At 31.3% G+C, this 19,216-nt stretch overlaps 1 protein-coding gene across 6 annotated transcripts in view; it reads left to right on the top strand.

Moving 5' to 3' along the window:
* Window positions 1-19,216, top strand: part of Csmd3 (CUB and Sushi multiple domains 3) — a 1,105,037-nt gene that overhangs the window by 257,256 nt on the left and 828,565 nt on the right. For all 6 annotated transcript variants that reach the window (XM_048802035.1, XM_048802036.1, XM_048802034.1 and 3 more), the window contains one exon: window positions 16,516-16,723. In XM_048802035.1, coding sequence (XP_048657992.1) covers window positions 16,516-16,723 — 208 coding nt within the window. The remainder of the gene's footprint in view (window positions 1-16,515; window positions 16,724-19,216) is intronic.

Raw genomic sequence — 19,216 nt, 5'->3', positions numbered from 1 at the left:
AAATGGAAATAGTTCAATATCTTATACACTTTAACAATTATAAATTTTCACAAGAGTATTTTGAAGGTCATAGCACACAATATGATTAAAAATATTTTCTCAAAAAAAATTAAGATGCTTGAAGCATTATAACCCACATTTTCTTAGACAATTTTGGGTATGTGTGTATATTTGTGCAAATGCATACACACATTCATGTTGTATTGTAAGTTTAGGAAGATACTTTCTCAATTTTTAATTTAAAAACAATTAGGAAGCCAGGTGCAATGATTGAGGTCTGTAATTCTAGCAATTTTCGAGGCTGAGGCAGGATAAATGCAAGATTGAGGCTAGCCTCAGTAACTTATGGAGATCCGTTTCAAAATAAAAATGGAAAAAGTGCTGGAGATGTATGTAGCTGAGTGGTAAGGAGCTCCTGGATTCAATCACTCATACTTAAATAAATAAATAAATAAATAAATACACAACCAAGGAAGAAACACATTCTATTCATGTAATAAATATGAATATCTTATGTGATTTATTAAATACTTGATAATTTAACATAGGTTTTTAAAAACTATGTTTTAGAGAAAAATACAGTAACCTTATACAAATTCAATAGAGATGTTATAAAGATAGTTTCACTTTCTTAAATCAGTAATCCTATAGTTATTGTTTACCAATGGACAAATAGAATCATTTTAATTTAATATTTAATATGCATTCTGCACTTCTATTGTATATCATTCAAAATTTTGCATTGTATTTAACCATTTTTCCTGTAGATCCTAAATTTAAATTTAGATGATGAAACATTTAGACAGAAATTTGCTAAGTACATTGTTTATTTCTATAATGTGTGCTTTGGCCTTGTAGGGAGGGACTCTGTAAAAGAAGAAAAAAGACAATAGTTATTATTTTTTTTACATACATGACAACAGTGGAATGTATTACACTCATATACAGCACTTTATATCTTTTGTTGGGTTTCCTTCATTTTTTGAACACCTCCTTCCATTTCCCTATGTCATCTCTGCCATTGTGTGTGCTGGTGTGTTCTACTTTTGACTATTTTTTTTCACTCTTCATGTAACAAAGTGCAGTGTGTTCATTGATTGAGGCTATTCTCTTAGATGGTTTTCTTTGAAACTTGGCTCCACCCATTTTTAACTTCATGATCTTGAACAAGTTACTGATCTTTCTCTGCCCCAATTTTCTTTCTCTCCTGTGAAACAGGAAAAATAATTGTCTTATCCGGTTTTTCTCTTACAGTTATTATTAGGATTAAATATGAGAATTAATTTTGTTCTTTAATTAACATTAAATAATTGTACATATTTATGGAATACAGTGAGATATTTCAATATAAGTATAAAATGTGTATTGATCAAATTTCAGTAATTAGCATTGGGGTTGTGGCTCAGTGGTAGAGAGCTTGCCTAGAATGTGTGAGGCACTGTTTTCAATTCTTAGCACCACATATAAACAAATAAATAAATAAAGGTCCATCAATAACTAATAAAAATATATTTTTTAAAAAGTCATTTTAAAAAAATCAGTAATTAGCACTTCCATCTCCTTTTTCTTTTTTCTCAGTACTGAAAATTAAGCTCAGAGCCTAACACAATAAACTGCATTCCTAGCCCCTTTTTCTTATCGTTTTTTTTTTTTTGTTGTTGTTGTTGTTATTGGGACATGTTCTCAATCAGTTACCCTGGCTGTCCTCAAATTTGCAATCCTCTTGCCTCAGCCTTCAGAATACCTGGGAAGCCCTGTGCCACCACACCCACTGAGCTCCAACTCCTTTTTGACAGTCTCATAAAAGATTTAGAAAAGTGCTTATGTATACTCAATAAATATTAGCCATTATTCATAAATAATTATGTAGTTTACACTACATTTTCTTATAAATATACTTCCTCCTGAATTTCACAGGAGTAAAATAGGAAAAGTAAACCGTTATTTAAAATATAGAATAGAGGAGCAAAATGAGGGGAAATCAATGGTTAAGCATTCAAGCTCTGCAGAATTCTTCAAATTATACTAAAGGGGATCTTGTATTTTGCCTTTTTTTATGGGACTTCTCATGGCCAAGAGTGTATCTCTTTTTGTTTTTTCCTTGCTCACTGTTCTCTTCTCACTACTCTATTTCGTAGGAGAAAACGAGAAACAAGCAGCCATGGTGATTTAACTAGTATAGAAGGCTAGAGGGAAATGAAATACATAGGACTGAGTAAGCTTTCTCCCATTCTCCCTGCTGTGGCAAATTTGCCAGAGGTAGTAAGAGTCAATTCTGCCATCTCTTTACTGGAAGCTCCTCTCATCTGCAAAAGTAAAAACTCTAGGATACTGAAAAGATGAAATAAATCTATCCATAAGAGATTGATGGCAACATTAAATCAATAAACATACACTATCAACATAATGGTATTTAAATTTATTCTTTTAGTTATATAAAACACTAGGATATACCCTAACATAATCACAAAAGCATGGAACACAACCTGTTCCAATTCAGTCCCCACCACTTCTTCCCTCTCCTCCCTCCACTCCATAGATTACTCTTCAATTCATTTACAGTTTAATTTCTAAAAATATTGGATTTTACAAATAAGAAACCAATCGAGAATTTTAAGTTAATTGATGTAGGTCACACTACTAGTGTCAGATTTGTCCACAGGTCTCGGTGATTCTACAGCATCCAGTTTGAAGTTTGACACAATACTTCTTCTAAAATAATTTTCCAGGAAGGTGTAGGGACATACTGACAAGTAAAAAGTACTCTTAATCGGATAACATATTCTTTAGATACATGCCATAATCCAACTTTATTCTAGGAACTTAGAATAAAGCTGTGACTATTATATTAGGAATATTTTAGTCCCAATGTAGTCAAAATTCCATGGTATTTATATTCTAGAGGTCAAAGAAAATAATAAAAATAAAAACTGATGGATAGTGAAAAGTTGAATGAAGAAAATATAATACTATGTTGTGATAGAGACTGATAGGGAGATTATTTTTGCTCATATAGCTATTAATCAAGGTAAGTGTTACAGGTTTGAATGATATCATGTCTCCATCCATGGGAAGACTTTAGAGAAGTCATCAGGACTAACATGTCCTAAAGTTGGAAAGAGCTTTGTTAAATTGAAGAAAATTAAAAACGTGCATTGCAGCTTGAATTTATTGAATGTTCTGTGGATTAAGATAATTTAAGATCATTGTAATAATACTGGTTTTATTCAAATTCAGGGAAACCCATTAGAATGTTACAAACTGGAAATTGTTTGTGACATGATTTAACATCTACTTGAAGAAATACTCTTGACATCCCTGTTGAGAATAAATTATGAGGATGGAGAAGAGAGGGAGGCTAATGTTGATAGGATATTAATTTGATCTCATTGGAAAATGATGGAACCTAGATAAGTGATCAGCAAATAATACATAGAGAAAGGCTTATATATAAAGTTAATAGCATAGTCACTGTCACAAAAAATAATACTCAAATATGTTGCTACTATTAATTCTATTACTCATTGCTTCCATCTTCAAAGATTGGAAAAATAAATACAATATAAATATAATAAGTGTTTTTAATCATTTTTAAAATGAATAATGAAGTTAAGCATGTTGTGTTCTTTCTCAATAAAAATAATTTGCACCTTATACTGGGAATAATAAAATCAAAGAGTTATTAAGTTCAAATTGGAGAAAAGAAATACTGTAATTTCATAAGGAATCATTCACTATCCATTTAAAAGTCAATGACATCCTCCAAAGTATTTTTTATTCAATATTGTTTAAGAAAGATACTTTGGCTACCTATTAGGTAACAAGTATATGAGCATTGAAGATAATGGTGAGAAGAATAAACATTGTTTCTGTCCACAGTGGGTTAATTTTTATTGTTTATTTATTTATTTACTTATTTTTATTAGTTACACATGACAGTACAATGATCTTGACATATTATACATTTGAATCAAATGGGTATAATTTCTCATTTTTCTGAGAGTACAGGTTGCAGAATCACATTAGTTATACAGTCACATATATACATACAGCAATACTAGTGTCTATTTTATTCTGCTGTCCTTCCTATCCCCCTTTTCCCTCCCTTCCCATCACTTCTCTCTATCCAATCTAATGTGACACACTTCTTTTTCCCCCACATCATCATACATGTATTTTGTATAATGATGAGGGTCTCCTCCCATCTTTCGTACAATTCCCCTTCTCCCTCCCTTTCCCTCCCACCTCTCTTCCCTATTTAGTGGTAATCTTCTTCTCATGCTCTTCCTCCCTATCCCATCTTTCCATAAAATAAATTGACAGATTTGCACAAAATTTCAGTTTGCCATTTTCAATTACACTAACCTCATCAAATTTTAGATATGACTGTATGAGATTTATAAAAATAAACAAAAATCATGAGTTATCATCTAATTTGTTGGCATATGAAGCAGAACAGGGAGAAATATACTCAATCATATATCAAAAATAAATTCTAAATTGGGAATTACTTATTCCTGGGAAATTAAATTCTCTTGACATAATGAATTCCAATGGGAGTGAATTCTCTTTCTATATAACTAACATTCATTACTAATAAAAAACCCTTGATATCCAATTGTCTAATTCAATAAAGATTTATTAACCATTGATGGTTGTATGACCCACTTTGATCTTGTAGTTATTGTCAGCTACTATTAGTGCCATTTTAGTGAGAGGTGTATGAATTAAGATCATTTAAAATCATAGTAAGGACATTTATTTTCTCCCAAACCCAACTGCAAACAGGAAAGTATGTATAACATGATACGATTTTTACTTTGAAAAGACTGTCTAGGCTTCCCTTTAGAGAATAAATTATAATTAATGGCTTAGTTTAATGTGGCTTCTATAAGAAAATGCCATAAATAGAGTACCTATGAACCACAGAATTTTATTTCTCATACTTTTGTAAGCTGGGAAATCTATAACCAAGATGCCAACAGATACAATGTTTGGTACTAAGTTGCTTTCCGGTACCTAGTTGGTACTTTCTTGCTGTGTCCACACATAATGGAAATGCCAACAAAGCACCTTTGGATCTAATTCTATCCAAGAGGCCCTGCCCTCACAAACCAGTGTTCTCTCAAAATATATTCAACTCATCCCAATAGCTCCAAAAGTTTTAACTCAATCTAGCATCAACTCAAAATCCTAAGTCCAGAGTGACATCTAAGTATCACCTAATCAGGTAGAGATGAGATTCAAGGTACTACTTATTCTGAGGCAAATTGCTTTTTGTGTACATAAGAAATCAAAATCAAACTTATTATGTGCTTCCAAAATATAATGGTGGGGCAGACTTTAGATACATCCCCATTCAAAAAAGGAGAATATGAAAGAAAAACAAAAAAGGGGGTAAAAGTCCCAAGTAAGACTGAAACCTAAGGCAAATAACAATAAATCTTAAGGCTGGAGAATTCTAACTTAAATCATTTCTCTAGTATTTTACTGTAATTATTCAAGAGAAGCCGAGCTACATCTTTCAAACTTTGCTTTGAAATTCCTGTACTAAAATATCATATATCACAAATTCTACCCTCCACAAAACACTAGTATATGAACATACATCAGTCAAAATATTTTGCCAATTTACAAAAATCAGTTTTCCTTGAGTTTTCAAAAATTTGTTCCTTATCTCCAGCTGAGGCCTCATCAGAATGGCCTTTACTATCCATATTTCTACCAAAATTCTGTTTATGACTATGTAGATATTCTCTAAAAAGACTGAAGTTTTCCTGTTGTTATCTTTTTCTCTTTCTGGAATCTCTCCAGAATTGCCCTTAATGCTAAATTCCTGGTAATGTAGGCTTTTTTAGCATGCATTTCAAAACTCTTCCACCCTTTATTCATTACTTAGTTCCAAAGCTGTTTTGATATTTTTTGCATATTTGTTAAAGTAGCATACTCATTTCTCTCTGGAGTTTTCTGCCTTAATCCATGCAAGCAATTATTTCTCACAATTCTGGAGGCAGAAAATCCAAGATAAGTGGCTGGTGAAGGCCCACTCTTTGATTCTTTGTCTGTGCCTTCTTGCCAGGTCCTCAGATGGTGAAAGGGGTAAACAACTCCCTCATGCATAAGAGCACTACTCTTAAGGATTTTGCTCTCAAGACTTAATTACCTCCAACAGGGCTCCATTCCCTAACTCCATTGCCATAAAGGACAGTATTTCAACATATGAATTTTGGGGAGACAATAGCATGGGACTAGAGAAAGACTGAAGGCATGGTCTAGTCATTCCTAGGACAAAATAGGATTTCAAAAGATTAGCTTCAGGGCATCATCCTATTTGCTTTTGTGTTGGAGATATGGAATCTTGCTGAGGAAATAGAGCAATAAGCTCATACTGTTGCTTCTGACAATATTTTCAGTCAGTCTCAAGTTTCCTGTGTCTAACTGCTAATTTTTTTTTTTTTTTCTGTTTTACTTGTCCTTAGCCACTGCATCAAACTTCTAAAGTTTCTGGGAGTCTCAATCAAATGAGAATCAAAAACTCTGCCCACTAAAACTTATGTAATCAATAATTTGAAATGAACTAAGATTTTGGAAGAGAAAGTTGCTATTAAAACAAGTTTGTATATTTTGTATATATTCAAGATTTATTTTAAGCAGTTGAATGAGCAGTTAAGAGCATCCAACTGAATGACACAAATTGGATCCTCATTACTATACCTTGAGGATAGCTTAAATAAAGAAAGTAGTTATCACCATGGCAAAAAGCGTATTGTTGAACAATGGAAGCCTTCAAAACACTAATGCTAACATTTCTCACAGAAAAAGAGAAAGCAAAAAGGTAAAATGGATAAGAAGAGCTAGATACATATAAAGGTAGTCAAGATGAATTACAAACAAAGCCAAAGGGAGATTTCTCAAAGAAATGAGATAATCAGAATTTCAAATGTTATGGAGAGGTTCAATTAAAAAAGAAAAAACAGTGGAAAAGTATGTGTTCAATAGAAATTATTGATGATCTTAAGAAAAGGATTTTAATAAAAAGTTTTACAAAAAGCAAGGTTGTAGACAATTAAGGGACCAATGGGAAGTAAATGGATAGAAACAAACAAAAATAAATATTAAGAGATTTGAAAAAGGAAAATGAAATATATGCTGTTAGGGAAATAAAAAAGTTCAAGACATCAAAAAGTTCTTAAATGACTAACTCCCTGTTGCTAAATAACAATAGGATTTTCCAATTATTCTGTTCTTCTTAAAAAGTTTCTTACTTACAAAATACAAAATGTTTTCAGAATACATTTGACAACTCGCCTCATTCTTCTACTTTATTTTGGCTTTTTGCTTCATTTATTTTGCAATTCCTATGTTTTTCAAGAATTATATTGAGGTTCTGTTATAGTGTATTCTGTGATAGCACAGAAATCAGGATATCATCTATTTTTTAAATATTTTTTTTTTTTTAGTTTTAGATGGACACAACACCTTTATTTCATTTGTCTTTATTTTTATGTGGTGCTAGGCAAGTGCTCTACCACTGAGCCATGACCTCCGCCAGGATATCATCTATTAATTAGTTTAAATAATTATATTTAATTATTTATTTAGTTCATATTTTACTAATTAAATTCATGCAGAGTTCCTGATATATATCATTTTTAAATATATATATATATATATATCCATTAACAAAAGGGACATAATCACTGCTTGTATGACCTCTAAAGTCTAGAGGGAAATAGATTTTAAATTCTCAGGCTGACAAAAAGAATCTGCCATTGTCAATATTTTGTCTCTGATGTTGCCCAAGCCCACAACATCCAGAGAGCAAGAGAAGGAAGAAGGATAATCTTTTAGAAGGTTTATACGACAAAGTTTGCAATTCTATATTAGTGTTCTGACATCTGTCTGAATACAGTTACATAGCCTCACCTAGATGTGAAGATCACTGAAGAAGTTTGCCCTGGCTGAGTACCTACCTTCCATCAATAACGTCATTCACAGCTGGAATAGAAACATGACTTCTGGGGCTCAGTTTGTTGTCTCCGCTAAACCAAGAAACAGAAGGAGACACACCACGCATGCGCATATATATATATATATATATATATGTGTGTGTGTGTGTGTGTGTGTGTGTATACACACACACACACACATACACACACAAACTGTGACTTATATCTGAGGGTTTTTCATTTTCACCAAATTTGGAAATATTTTCAACATTAATATTCAAAAAGTATTTTTTTCTTTCATAAACAGATACTTATTGATCTAAGCAATACTTTCAAAACTGCAAAGAACAAGACCATGGTGAGATATCTATCTATCTATCTAATTAGATAGATCTCTATCTATAGAGAGATAGATAGATAGATAGATATTCTTCTAAGATTATGCCATAATGGAAAAGAAAAATAAATCTTTCACATAATATCTGTTATAATGTCATATTTATAAAATCTATATATACATGTGATAATAGTAGGATAATAGTAGGGTCTACTTTAATATTTTGGAGTAAAAATGAGGTCACACATACTAATTTTTCAAGATAAAAATCAAATAAAATTCTGTTTCCTCCTACCCCATAGGCTTTTCAGAACTTTAAGATTAATCTTAAAGTTAATCTGTTTGGTCCTTATTTTTTTTTATTCCTTCCATTCTTTTTACTTCATTTTGTATAGTTTCCATTTCCATTTATTTAAGTTTGTTATCTTTTTATCTTTGCTACTGTCTAGTCTGCTATAAGAGCCATTTAGCATTTTAAAATTTTCTATTACCAAATTTGCCATCTTTTAATGTTTCATTTGATTATCTTTTCTATTTTTCTCTCTTTTTTTCATTATCTTAGCTGTGCTTCGTTTTTCTATGAATAACTACACAGTAAACATGGTAGGCTTTGCAAGTTACATATGGCCTGTAACATGTATGCATCTTTTATTTTGATTTGTCTTTCATTTGTTTTCATATAATCCTTTAAAAATGTATAAACTATCCTTAGGTTAGAGGTGATGAAAAAAGTAATACAGCCTGGAATGTATTTTGCTAACCCTTGTTATAGTTGTTTAATATATTAATGGTATCTATTATGAAGTGTTTATCTTCTAATTGCATCATCTCTGTATTTTTGGTATTATTCTAATGATTCTCTCAACTATTAGTCATATCTTTGTTTTTTGACTTGAGTAGTAATTTTTAGTATATGTTGAACATTGTGAATTTTAAGTTATTGAATGTCATATTTTGTTATCTTCCATTAAATAATGTTGAACTTTCTTCTGATGTGTAGTAAAGTTACTTTTGATCAGTTTGTGTTTTTAAGGTTTATTTTTTAAGCATTATTAGGAAGTTTTAGAGTAGCCTTTATTCTAGGCACACTTTACCCTTATGCTGAGGTTCATCCCTCCTGAAACTTCTAGTGTATACTCTAATTACATGAAGACACCTCTCTACCTTATCTGGCAGTACTTGAACAATTTCCAATGTATTTTTCTAGAAATATTCAGCTTACAGATTTCTAGTCTCTTTGCCGTGTTTCATGGAATTTCACCCATTTATGTGAACTTCTTACTATTTGGCAAATACTGTGAGATCTCCATGCAGAGTTTTTCTTTCTTTCTTTTCCTGCAGAGCTTCCTTTCCTCTGGAATTTGCCTCAAGACTTATAGAGACCTCGTGTTCCCTAAACTCTTCTATACAGTCCTGGGAAACATTCATGTTTTTATTATCCCATTCCTTGTTCTATGTTCTAGAATACGTTTCCAGAGAATAAGGCAGGAAATCACAGGGCTCTTCCTCTTTTTCCTCCTGTCTGAGACCATAGTTCTGCATAACCCTGGTCTCATATTTGATAAAGAGGGTTTTTAAAAAATGATTTGTTCAGTTTTAATATTTTTGAAGGCAATAATATAATTTTATTTGCTAATGCTGTCATGTAAGCTACTTCAATTTAAATTATTTAGCCAAATCTTCAAATAATTTAAACTTGATTGACTGATGCTTCTACATTTTCTTATTTAGAGATTCTGAGAAATATTTAAAGCTGAAGGTAAATACCCACTTCCACATATTTATTAAAACCTTTCCTCAGTGCACTCTGTTATTTTTTTAACATGTGTCTTCAGAAGGTAAATGGAAATTAATTAGGGTGTTTGCTTAAAAGTATATTTACATAATCAAGGATAAATCTACAGTGCTGAGAGGCCATTATATAGTATACTAAGTTTTCTCTGAGGTATTCTTCTCAGGAAATAATAAATATTTGTCATTGACCAATTATATAAATATTTTTCTCTTTAACTTCATCTGTTTTAGCATGAAAGGAGTATAGAAACTGGATTGAGAAATTAAAATGCTGAGAAACCTTAATTTTTCTTCATTATTATCAAAAATCTACTTTATCTTTCTTTAAAAGTTGAAAAAAATATATGTTGTGCCTTGGCAAATGAATCTAGCAATCTAGAAGATATGCTATTCATTGGCTTGATTTTCTTTTCTTTGAGGTAAAAAGCTTAAAATTTCACAAGATTGAATTACTACATATCAATGAGGAGAGTTATAACAAAATGAACTACTGTGCTCTCTCTCTCTCTCTCTCTCTCTCTATATATATATATATATATATAATATACATTAATATATAAATATATTGATATAACATATACTATATATAAATATATTAATATATTATATTTTACATATAATGCAATAGCTAATTAATAACAGTGTAATTTTTAAGTTGCATGTTTAGTTAAGAGACACAGCAATGATGCCAGTCTTGGAAGGGAAAAGAAAGCTCCACACAGATGTCACTTTCACATGAATGGAGCAGCTGAAAGTTTGAGATTTAAACAACAGAGATTTGTAGAAAAATGTCCCATGAAAAAGTTTGAGATTGGACTGAATGTGTAGCACTGTGGAATTGACCAGGTGTACTCATCTCCTACAATTTACATTCCTTTCTCTTTAGTGACAAACAAACTTATTTCCTGTGACCCACCTCCCAACCCAAAGCTATTTCAAAAAAAAAAAAAAAAAAAAAAGCTAATAGTAGGGCAGAGCACAGTATGAGATCAGTATCTGAAAAGATGTGTTACAGAAAACTGTTTTAGGAGATTTTTGAAACCACATTCATTTTTTTAATAGATATGCTTTAGAGAAGTTCCAATTTATATCACCTTAAATGAAATGTGTGGCCTAAAGCCAAAACAAGGTCACTTAGTTTCAGTATCTAAGTGTCACAGAGATTAAAAATTTAATTGTAAGAAAAAACACAATTGTGGAAAATATAAAACTAGTTTTTTAAGTCTTTGCACTAGAATACAACTAATTTTCATTTCATTTCATCCTGCTTTGTGGATAGAAATTAAATAGCACTGCTTACCAAATTTATATACATTCAGCTATTTTAAAATATTAAAGCAGGAAATATTTGATCATCAATTTATAATTAAACATAGATTTAATAGCATGTTAAATTCAGCAATTATACTTTGTAACCAATAGATTTGAGGACATTAAGGAATTAAGAGATAATTGATAATATTTCCCCAGAAAATTGGAAAAATGATGAATTTTTTCCTAATTGAAAGTCCACACTGTTATCATCAATTCCATTGGCTGAGTTGGTGCTTTTTTTCATGTTTTATAACAGACATACTTTAAAAACTTTTTAACAAGCATATTGCCAACATCTAGATTATCTATGGGTGCATAGATATACATATTTATGAAAGATTAGCCCACTTGAAATGTCACAACCTGTAATACTGCTCTCAGAACAAGAGTAGGGCAAAATCAACATTTTATTATCCACTGTACTTTCTACATGTTAAGTAACAATATTTTTCAGCCATAATTAATTGAGTTAACCTCAATTTATTTAATAGTATTGCTTTGCCATTTTAGATGAAAACAAACAAACAAAAACATTGTTCTTAGTGACCTAAGAGGACATACTAATTTATTTTGCCAGGATGCTATTTCTTCTACCATGACTATAAATACCATACTAATCCTCTGAAAGTACTAAGATATAAATATCTTAATTTAATTGAATAAAAAATAGATGGTTTATCTTTAGGAAGCAATAAATCATGAAAGAATTTCTGGATTCTTAATTCAGCCCCCTAAACTGCATCAACTCTGGCTTCCTTCCTCTCTCATCTCATAGTGCAGCCAAATAATCTTTTCAAAACCCACAAGTAATCATGTCATCTCTCTACTGAAAACCCTTAGATAATTTTCTACTGCCCTGAATCATTTCCATCATATTATCAGAAGGATCTTCCAAAGTCTAACCCTCAGTTGTCCTTATAATTTCATTTCACAGACTTTAGTACCCAGGCCCTTTTATTTCTCAGGTTAAGTGTTAGTGAAACTGATGGAACACACTTCTCTCTGCTTCTCATCCAGTGCTTACTATCTTGCTTTGAGCTACAAATCTAGTATCTGTTCCCTAGGAAATTTTTTTCCTAAATTCTGTAATTAGTTTCAAAGCCCTCAAATTTATGATGTGGAGTTTCACTGGTTATGTATTCATACATGATCATAGGAAAGTTATGTCCAATTCAATCTACTATCTTTCCTAATATCATTCCCCTCTCTTCCCTTCATTCTCCTTTGTCTAATCCAGTAAACTTCTATTCTTCCCTCAGCATCTGCCAGAAATGCAATTCTATGTATTTATTTTGTCATTTGCTTAGTGTTTGACTAACCACTAGGCAAAATATTCCATAAGCACAAGGGTTATGGTAACTTTTGATCATAATATTAGCTAGACATACTAATATTGTTTCTCCTGGCACTTGGTACATCTCAAGGAATACTTTTAAACCAATGACCAAATAAACTTCAAAGTTCCCAAAAAGTTTTTACAAATAATCAATATGATCCAATGTGTGTGTTGAATCTCTTCAGAAATATCTTTATGGAAAAATCTTCTGTGAACCTGGCTCTTCCTTTGAATTGACACATGGAAGATGTTGCAGACAAACTTAACAAATATATAAATCTTAACAAACAAATAAAACAGAGGCCAAGACAGAAGATATTGAAAGAATAAAGATTTGTATCCTATATTTTTTACCAGAAATAAAGAAATTGGTACTTAGTAGTGGATTCAAGAGTTCCATGATATTTCTAAGGCTGCTTTTATTTGTTCTAACTCTGCTGTAAAATGTTTTTAAAAACTAAATATTTAAATATATATCCTGCTATAGGAGTTCATGATTACAGAAAAAAAGTATTGTTTTTGCAGATATTGTATTTATAAGACCAAATCACAATACAAAGTTTTTTATATCCAAGATCAGCCACCAACCCAAAAAGTTCTGTAGGAAACTACCTATTTCACAATTTTTTGAAACAATGATTCTATAATTCACCCTGTCGTAATAAAGAGACTAGACAGAAAGGCGGAACACAGAACATACAAGAATTGGCATGAGCACTGGTTTGATTACAAATACTCCATATTTGTTGACAAATGAAAGTCATATTTTGAGATAGAAATTATTTTGTTGTACAACTAGGATTTCCTTGAAGTGAGGTGTTTTGTGACTTGCTCTACATACCTTTTTAGAATCTTAGGGAGATTTCTCTCTAGATGTGAGTTTAGAATGGGGAAACTCTGAGAAATCATGTATAGAACTGATTTATATGCTCTAACACTTGGATTATGCAATGTTATTAAAAGCATTCCCCAAAACCCAAAGGTTGAATGTCTCCCCTGACATGTAGATGCTAACACACAATAAGGGGGAAGAGGAGGGAAGAACAGAAGTTCATTGGATTAGACAAAGGGGAATGAAGAAAAGGGAGAGAAAATGATATTAGAAAAGATAATAGAACAAATTGGACAAAATTTTCATATGATCATGTATGAACACCCGACCAGTGAAACTCCACATCATGTACAACTGCAAAAATGGGATCCTAATTAGAATAAGTTATACTCCATGTATGTATAATATTTCAAAATACACACTACTATTGTGTATATCTAAAAAGAACAAATATTTTTTAAAAAATTGCTGAAATACTTAAATGTTTAACAAATTCAGAGGGATCCATCTTGGAAGAACTTCATCCCACAGAGAATAAATATAAGGGCATGTTTTCATTTAATCAAATGCAGGAGTTCTGCAAGGTAGTTCTGTATTGGCATTGTGTTAGATCTTTCTCCACCTGGAAGGGTGAGAAAACATTGTATGGAAATGTGCTACTCTGTACTTCTGGTATGAGAAAGGAATTTCAGCAGGCAGCCAAAGAGACATACTCAAAGCAAGAAAACTAATGGGGATATGTCTGAGAATCTCATGAAAGGTCCCTGAGCAAAAAAAAAACTATCTTTCTTTAATCATCTGGTACCTGGTGTGAAACCAGTGACAGGGGAATAAAGGATTCATGTCACCAGATCATTTCTACCTGCAATCTCAGGAGGATCACAGGGAGCTCCCAGAGGAGGATAAACAGAAATTTTAGCAGGGAAAATAGGAAGAAGATACTACTCTTTTCTATGTCACCAAGCCCAAGCTAGGGAGAGCAAAAAAAACTTAAAGAAAATGAAGTTAATTTCTTCATGAGTACACAGTACTGGACAAATTAATTGGTAAACTGAATTTTTAATTTAACTATTTTTTAAAAAATTGACAGTAAGAATCGTATGTATTTATTTATACTGAAACACAGTCATGGGCTGTGTAGTGACTATATATATATATATATATATATATATATATATATATATAGTGTGTGTGTGTGTGTGAGAGAGAGAGAGAGAGAGAGAGAGAGAGAGAGAGAATGCTAGTCCCAAAAGATTATACCACCTAATGACATAAAAATCATTTTAATTGTTCTGAGTACATGATACAAAATGATAAAATCATTATTTCTCAGAACATATTCCCATCATCAAGCAATATGTGACTGTGTATATATCTTGTGGAATGTTATAAATTACATACTTAACAATTTTTGTGGTAAGAATACTTCAAATATTCTCTTTAAGCCAGAAGAATTTTTTCTTTAACCTGAGTATGAATCAATATTATGTGTCTGCCTCAACTTTTATTTAGAGGCAGGAAAGTAAATAGTTTCACAGGACTGGTTTAAATAGATTTTGGACCAGTTTCACTATGAATGTATATTGTTGTAATATTTTATTCCCAAAGTAGTATTTAACTTTGGTGTTGATACTGAGGAGGCAAAGAAGTGATTTGTGTTTGAGGGTAGGGAATGGCAGGACAAGTTTACCGGAAGGCTAAGGTACATTATGGTTTCTTAGAAGAAGACAATGAATATGCTACATGGTTTAGACAGGACTACTAGTTCATTTTAAGTATCTAACATACTTTAAAAATAGGGCACGTGATAAAAATATAAAGGTATACACCATATTTTCAATAATATGTATTAAAAGTTAAATATATTTAAAGGAAATACATTTATGCTTTCAATTTATGAATTTATAGTTAAATAAATAAAGAGTGAAGTCGCAAAAAAGCTAATGCAATTTGTTACATAAAATATAGCAATAAAGTTTTTCTCAGTAACAAAGTATTGTGTTACTCCTGGCCTATTGGAGTTAATGAGAAAGATGTTCCCCTTCCCTATTTACTAAGATTCCAGAATTATCCATCATATCAAATAAAAATTGGTTATTAGGAACAAAAATTTTCCTTCAAATAACTTTGAATTAAAGGGATTCCCTGAGTAGTCAAAGCAACAACATAAATCATGATAGAATTTATTATACAAGCAAACTTGTTACCTATTAGATTGGTTGGCCTAAATGGTGTTACAGTGAAACAAATGCTATAATTTTAATTCCTTTAGGAATCATAGGACTAAATGTAAGGTATATGAAAAATTATATATGATATTATATATGCATATATCATATGAATGTTTAGTTTAAAAATTACACTGTTTTGTGAATTGTAGAGAATATATTCCTGAAGATATATTTGTAAATGTATTCTTTCTCTTTAATTAAAGTATCCTGGGTATGTGATGTACTTTATTTTGAATTGCAAGCCCATAAACATTTTTCAATAGCTTTTGAAACATACCCCTGACACACTATATTATATTCTTCCTTAAATCATGTCTTTAATTTGTATGTATTTATACTATAAAATAAAAAGTTTTGCCATCAACGACATGCACAAATGATTACGGATGTCTCATCACAGACATAAACATATTTCTCTATTTTCCTCACTTTGTCACTTAAATATGAAATTTGTGTTCTATCATCCTGAGACCTAATTTTGGAGTATGCATTTTCACTTATCTTCTTTGATATTTCAGCCAATGGTTACAAAAATTGTTAGTGTATAATTTATATATATGATTACAAATTTCTTCATAAGCCTTTCATTTAATCTGTTAGTATATTATGCACTTGATATCACAATATTTGGACTATTGTTTTTATCTGAAAATGTAGAGTTGCCTTAATTACATTTTCCTTTAATAACTTAAAATTGAAATTTTTGCTATTGTTTTCAACAGCTGAAGATGCTTGTGGAGGAACAATGAGAGGATCCAGTGGTATCATTTCCAGCCCTAGTTTTCCTAATGAATACCATAATAATGCAGATTGTACTTGGACCATCGTGGCAGAGCCTGGGGACACAATTTCACTAATATTTACTGATTTCCAAATGGAGGAAAAATATGATTACTTAGAAATAGAAGGTTCTGAGCCACCTACAATATGGTAAGTAGACAGTTTCTATTAACTTAGCATTGGTGTCATTGTCTAAAGCAAACTGCAGAACAAAGAATTATCCTTGGTTCGTTGGCTTAAATACTTAAAAGATCACATAGCTATAGGAGTGTTATAAGGAACAGTTGTCAGATCTGAGAGATGTTTTTGAGGACTAAGGTACTGAAATAACAGATTGAAAATTTGAAACATGGAACTTTTCGTCAGTATTATTTTATCAGTCAATGAAAAGAAATCTATGAATTGACCACAATTTAAGGAAATAAAAGTTCCTCCTGTTGTCATAGACAGTTGTGTTCTTTAGCATGCTAGTCCATCCTTGGTGGTCCCTTTTAAATTAGGTGAATAGTCTTGGAATTAATTTGTCTTTGTTTATGTAGGTAGATCATTTATATATCTTGTTATCTGATGGCAAAAATTTAAAGACGCTCATGTGTTGAGCACCGTCTATTTCTTTTAAGACTTGAGTCATGGTCCAATGAAAACTGAAGAGTATTCAAAACATGGTTTTAGGGAATAATGTTTTTTTAATAAGATGTTTATACTAATTTTTAGATATTTATCTTTTGATATCATTGACCAGATTATGAGACCATAATTGAGTAAAAGAATTATATCATGGGTAGAGTGAAGACATAGGTAAACACAAGACTAAGGAGAGGACCTTTTAAAGCTTGCTTAAGAATGGTAGAAATTTATTCAAACATGAAGAAGTTTGAATTTTTAAATGATTACTGATACTGAAGTGAAGAGTTTGATTTGAAGTGGGGCACGATTAGTATAAGACCATTTAAGAAGTGATTGCAGTAATCCAAGAAAAGATCACAGCAGCTTGGATTAGGGTTCTATTAATGAAATGAAGAATTAGACAGAGTTGAGAGATAAGTAGGAGATATCATCAAAAGGACTTTGTAATGGAATGGGGAGTGACAATGAAGGTAGTGTTATCTTCATTACAATAAAACCTGATTTTCTGACTTCACCAAATTGTGAAGGCAATAGTCATTATTGGTGAATTTGAAAATATTGATGGGAAATCCAGTTTGGAGCAGGACCCCTGTGAATATTGAGATTTGATTTGGATACACATAGTTTCAAGTTTCTTGGAGACATGCTACTAATGCTCTATCTTTATGATTCAGAAACTTAAAAGAGTGTAAGAATGAGAATGATGTTAAATGAAGAAATAGGCACAATAAATTTGGCTAGATAAAGACATGATGGCATGAGAAGACAAGCGGAAGTACTCAGAGTCAGTAAACTAATATCAACAACATACAAAGCCCAGGCTTAGAAGGATGATCCTGCAAAAAGACAGAGTAAAATGCATTCAGTTAGGAGAAACTGTTAAGGGAAAGAAATCACACAGACAAGGGAAGAAAAGTGTGAAGAAGGAAAGTAGACACACTTGTTAACTGCTGCTGAAAGGACAGTAAGTAAATGTTAAAAAAAAATGAATTTGGCTCTGTTTCAGGTAATGCAATTTCCATCATCAAACTTCCTATCTTTTAATAGGACAAAAGTGACACAAATAGCCATATCCAGCTGTTTCACCTTCTACCTTCAGTCTTCAATTCTCAGTTATGTATCTTTACCTCTTTTCATGCTAAATTTTATTACAGAGTTCAATGAAACCCAGCAGAATTCTGGTTTCAAATGTCACAAAATTTAAAAATTATTTAAAAATATTTTATAGTGATTCATATTCTATTCATATCAAGAGGGATGATAATACCATGAATGTTCCAAAAATGTATAATACATATAATTATAATATTCCTAATATATATGATGCCATTAAAACAGCAATTTTTAAACTTGGAAAATATTTTACTAATAGATATAATGAAGAAATTAGAAACACTGTTTTGTAGTACTAGTTTCTTTGGTACCCCTGAACTCCAGAAAAGAAATCTAATGCTCTTATCCCTATTTACGTTCATATAGTCACTTTCTCATTTCACATGAAATGTTCTTAGTAATTTTTTAATGTTTTTTTTGTCAACATGCAATATAGATTGTCCAGTAATAGCAGCAGATCCACAAGTTTCTTCTTTTTCCATTTAATCATTTAAATGACACTGAGCCAATTTTATTTATTTCCGTCTTTCTCAGGAAGAAAATAGCAACCAAGAAATTCAGAGTTTCATTGTCACTTTCAATTTATTATAGTAAATGCTTAGGTAGACTTGTTAAAAGATTTGTTTATGGTAAATCAAAAATAAGTTCATTTGGCATGTTTCAAGAAAGTGATACAAATGTTTTAAAGTTGTATTTCTATAAATGCCAATTAAAAAAACAGTGTCAGTAAAATAATCACATTTTATGCACTCACTTAAATATGATAAAATAGCATTCCTTTTAAATTGCATTAGTTACAAATTGATATACAAAATAATCTATGAATAATTAAAGCAAGGGGCTGGGGTTGTGGTTCAGTGGTAGAGCACTCATCTAGCATGTGCAAGGCCCTGGGTTCAATCC

The sequence above is a fragment of the Marmota marmota genome, unplaced genomic scaffold (genome assembly GCF_001458135.2).
Source record: "Marmota marmota marmota unplaced genomic scaffold, marMar, whole genome shotgun sequence".
Classification (NCBI taxonomy): domain Eukaryota; kingdom Metazoa; phylum Chordata; class Mammalia; order Rodentia; family Sciuridae; genus Marmota; species Marmota marmota.
This window is presented reverse-complemented; position numbering and strand designations above follow the sequence as displayed.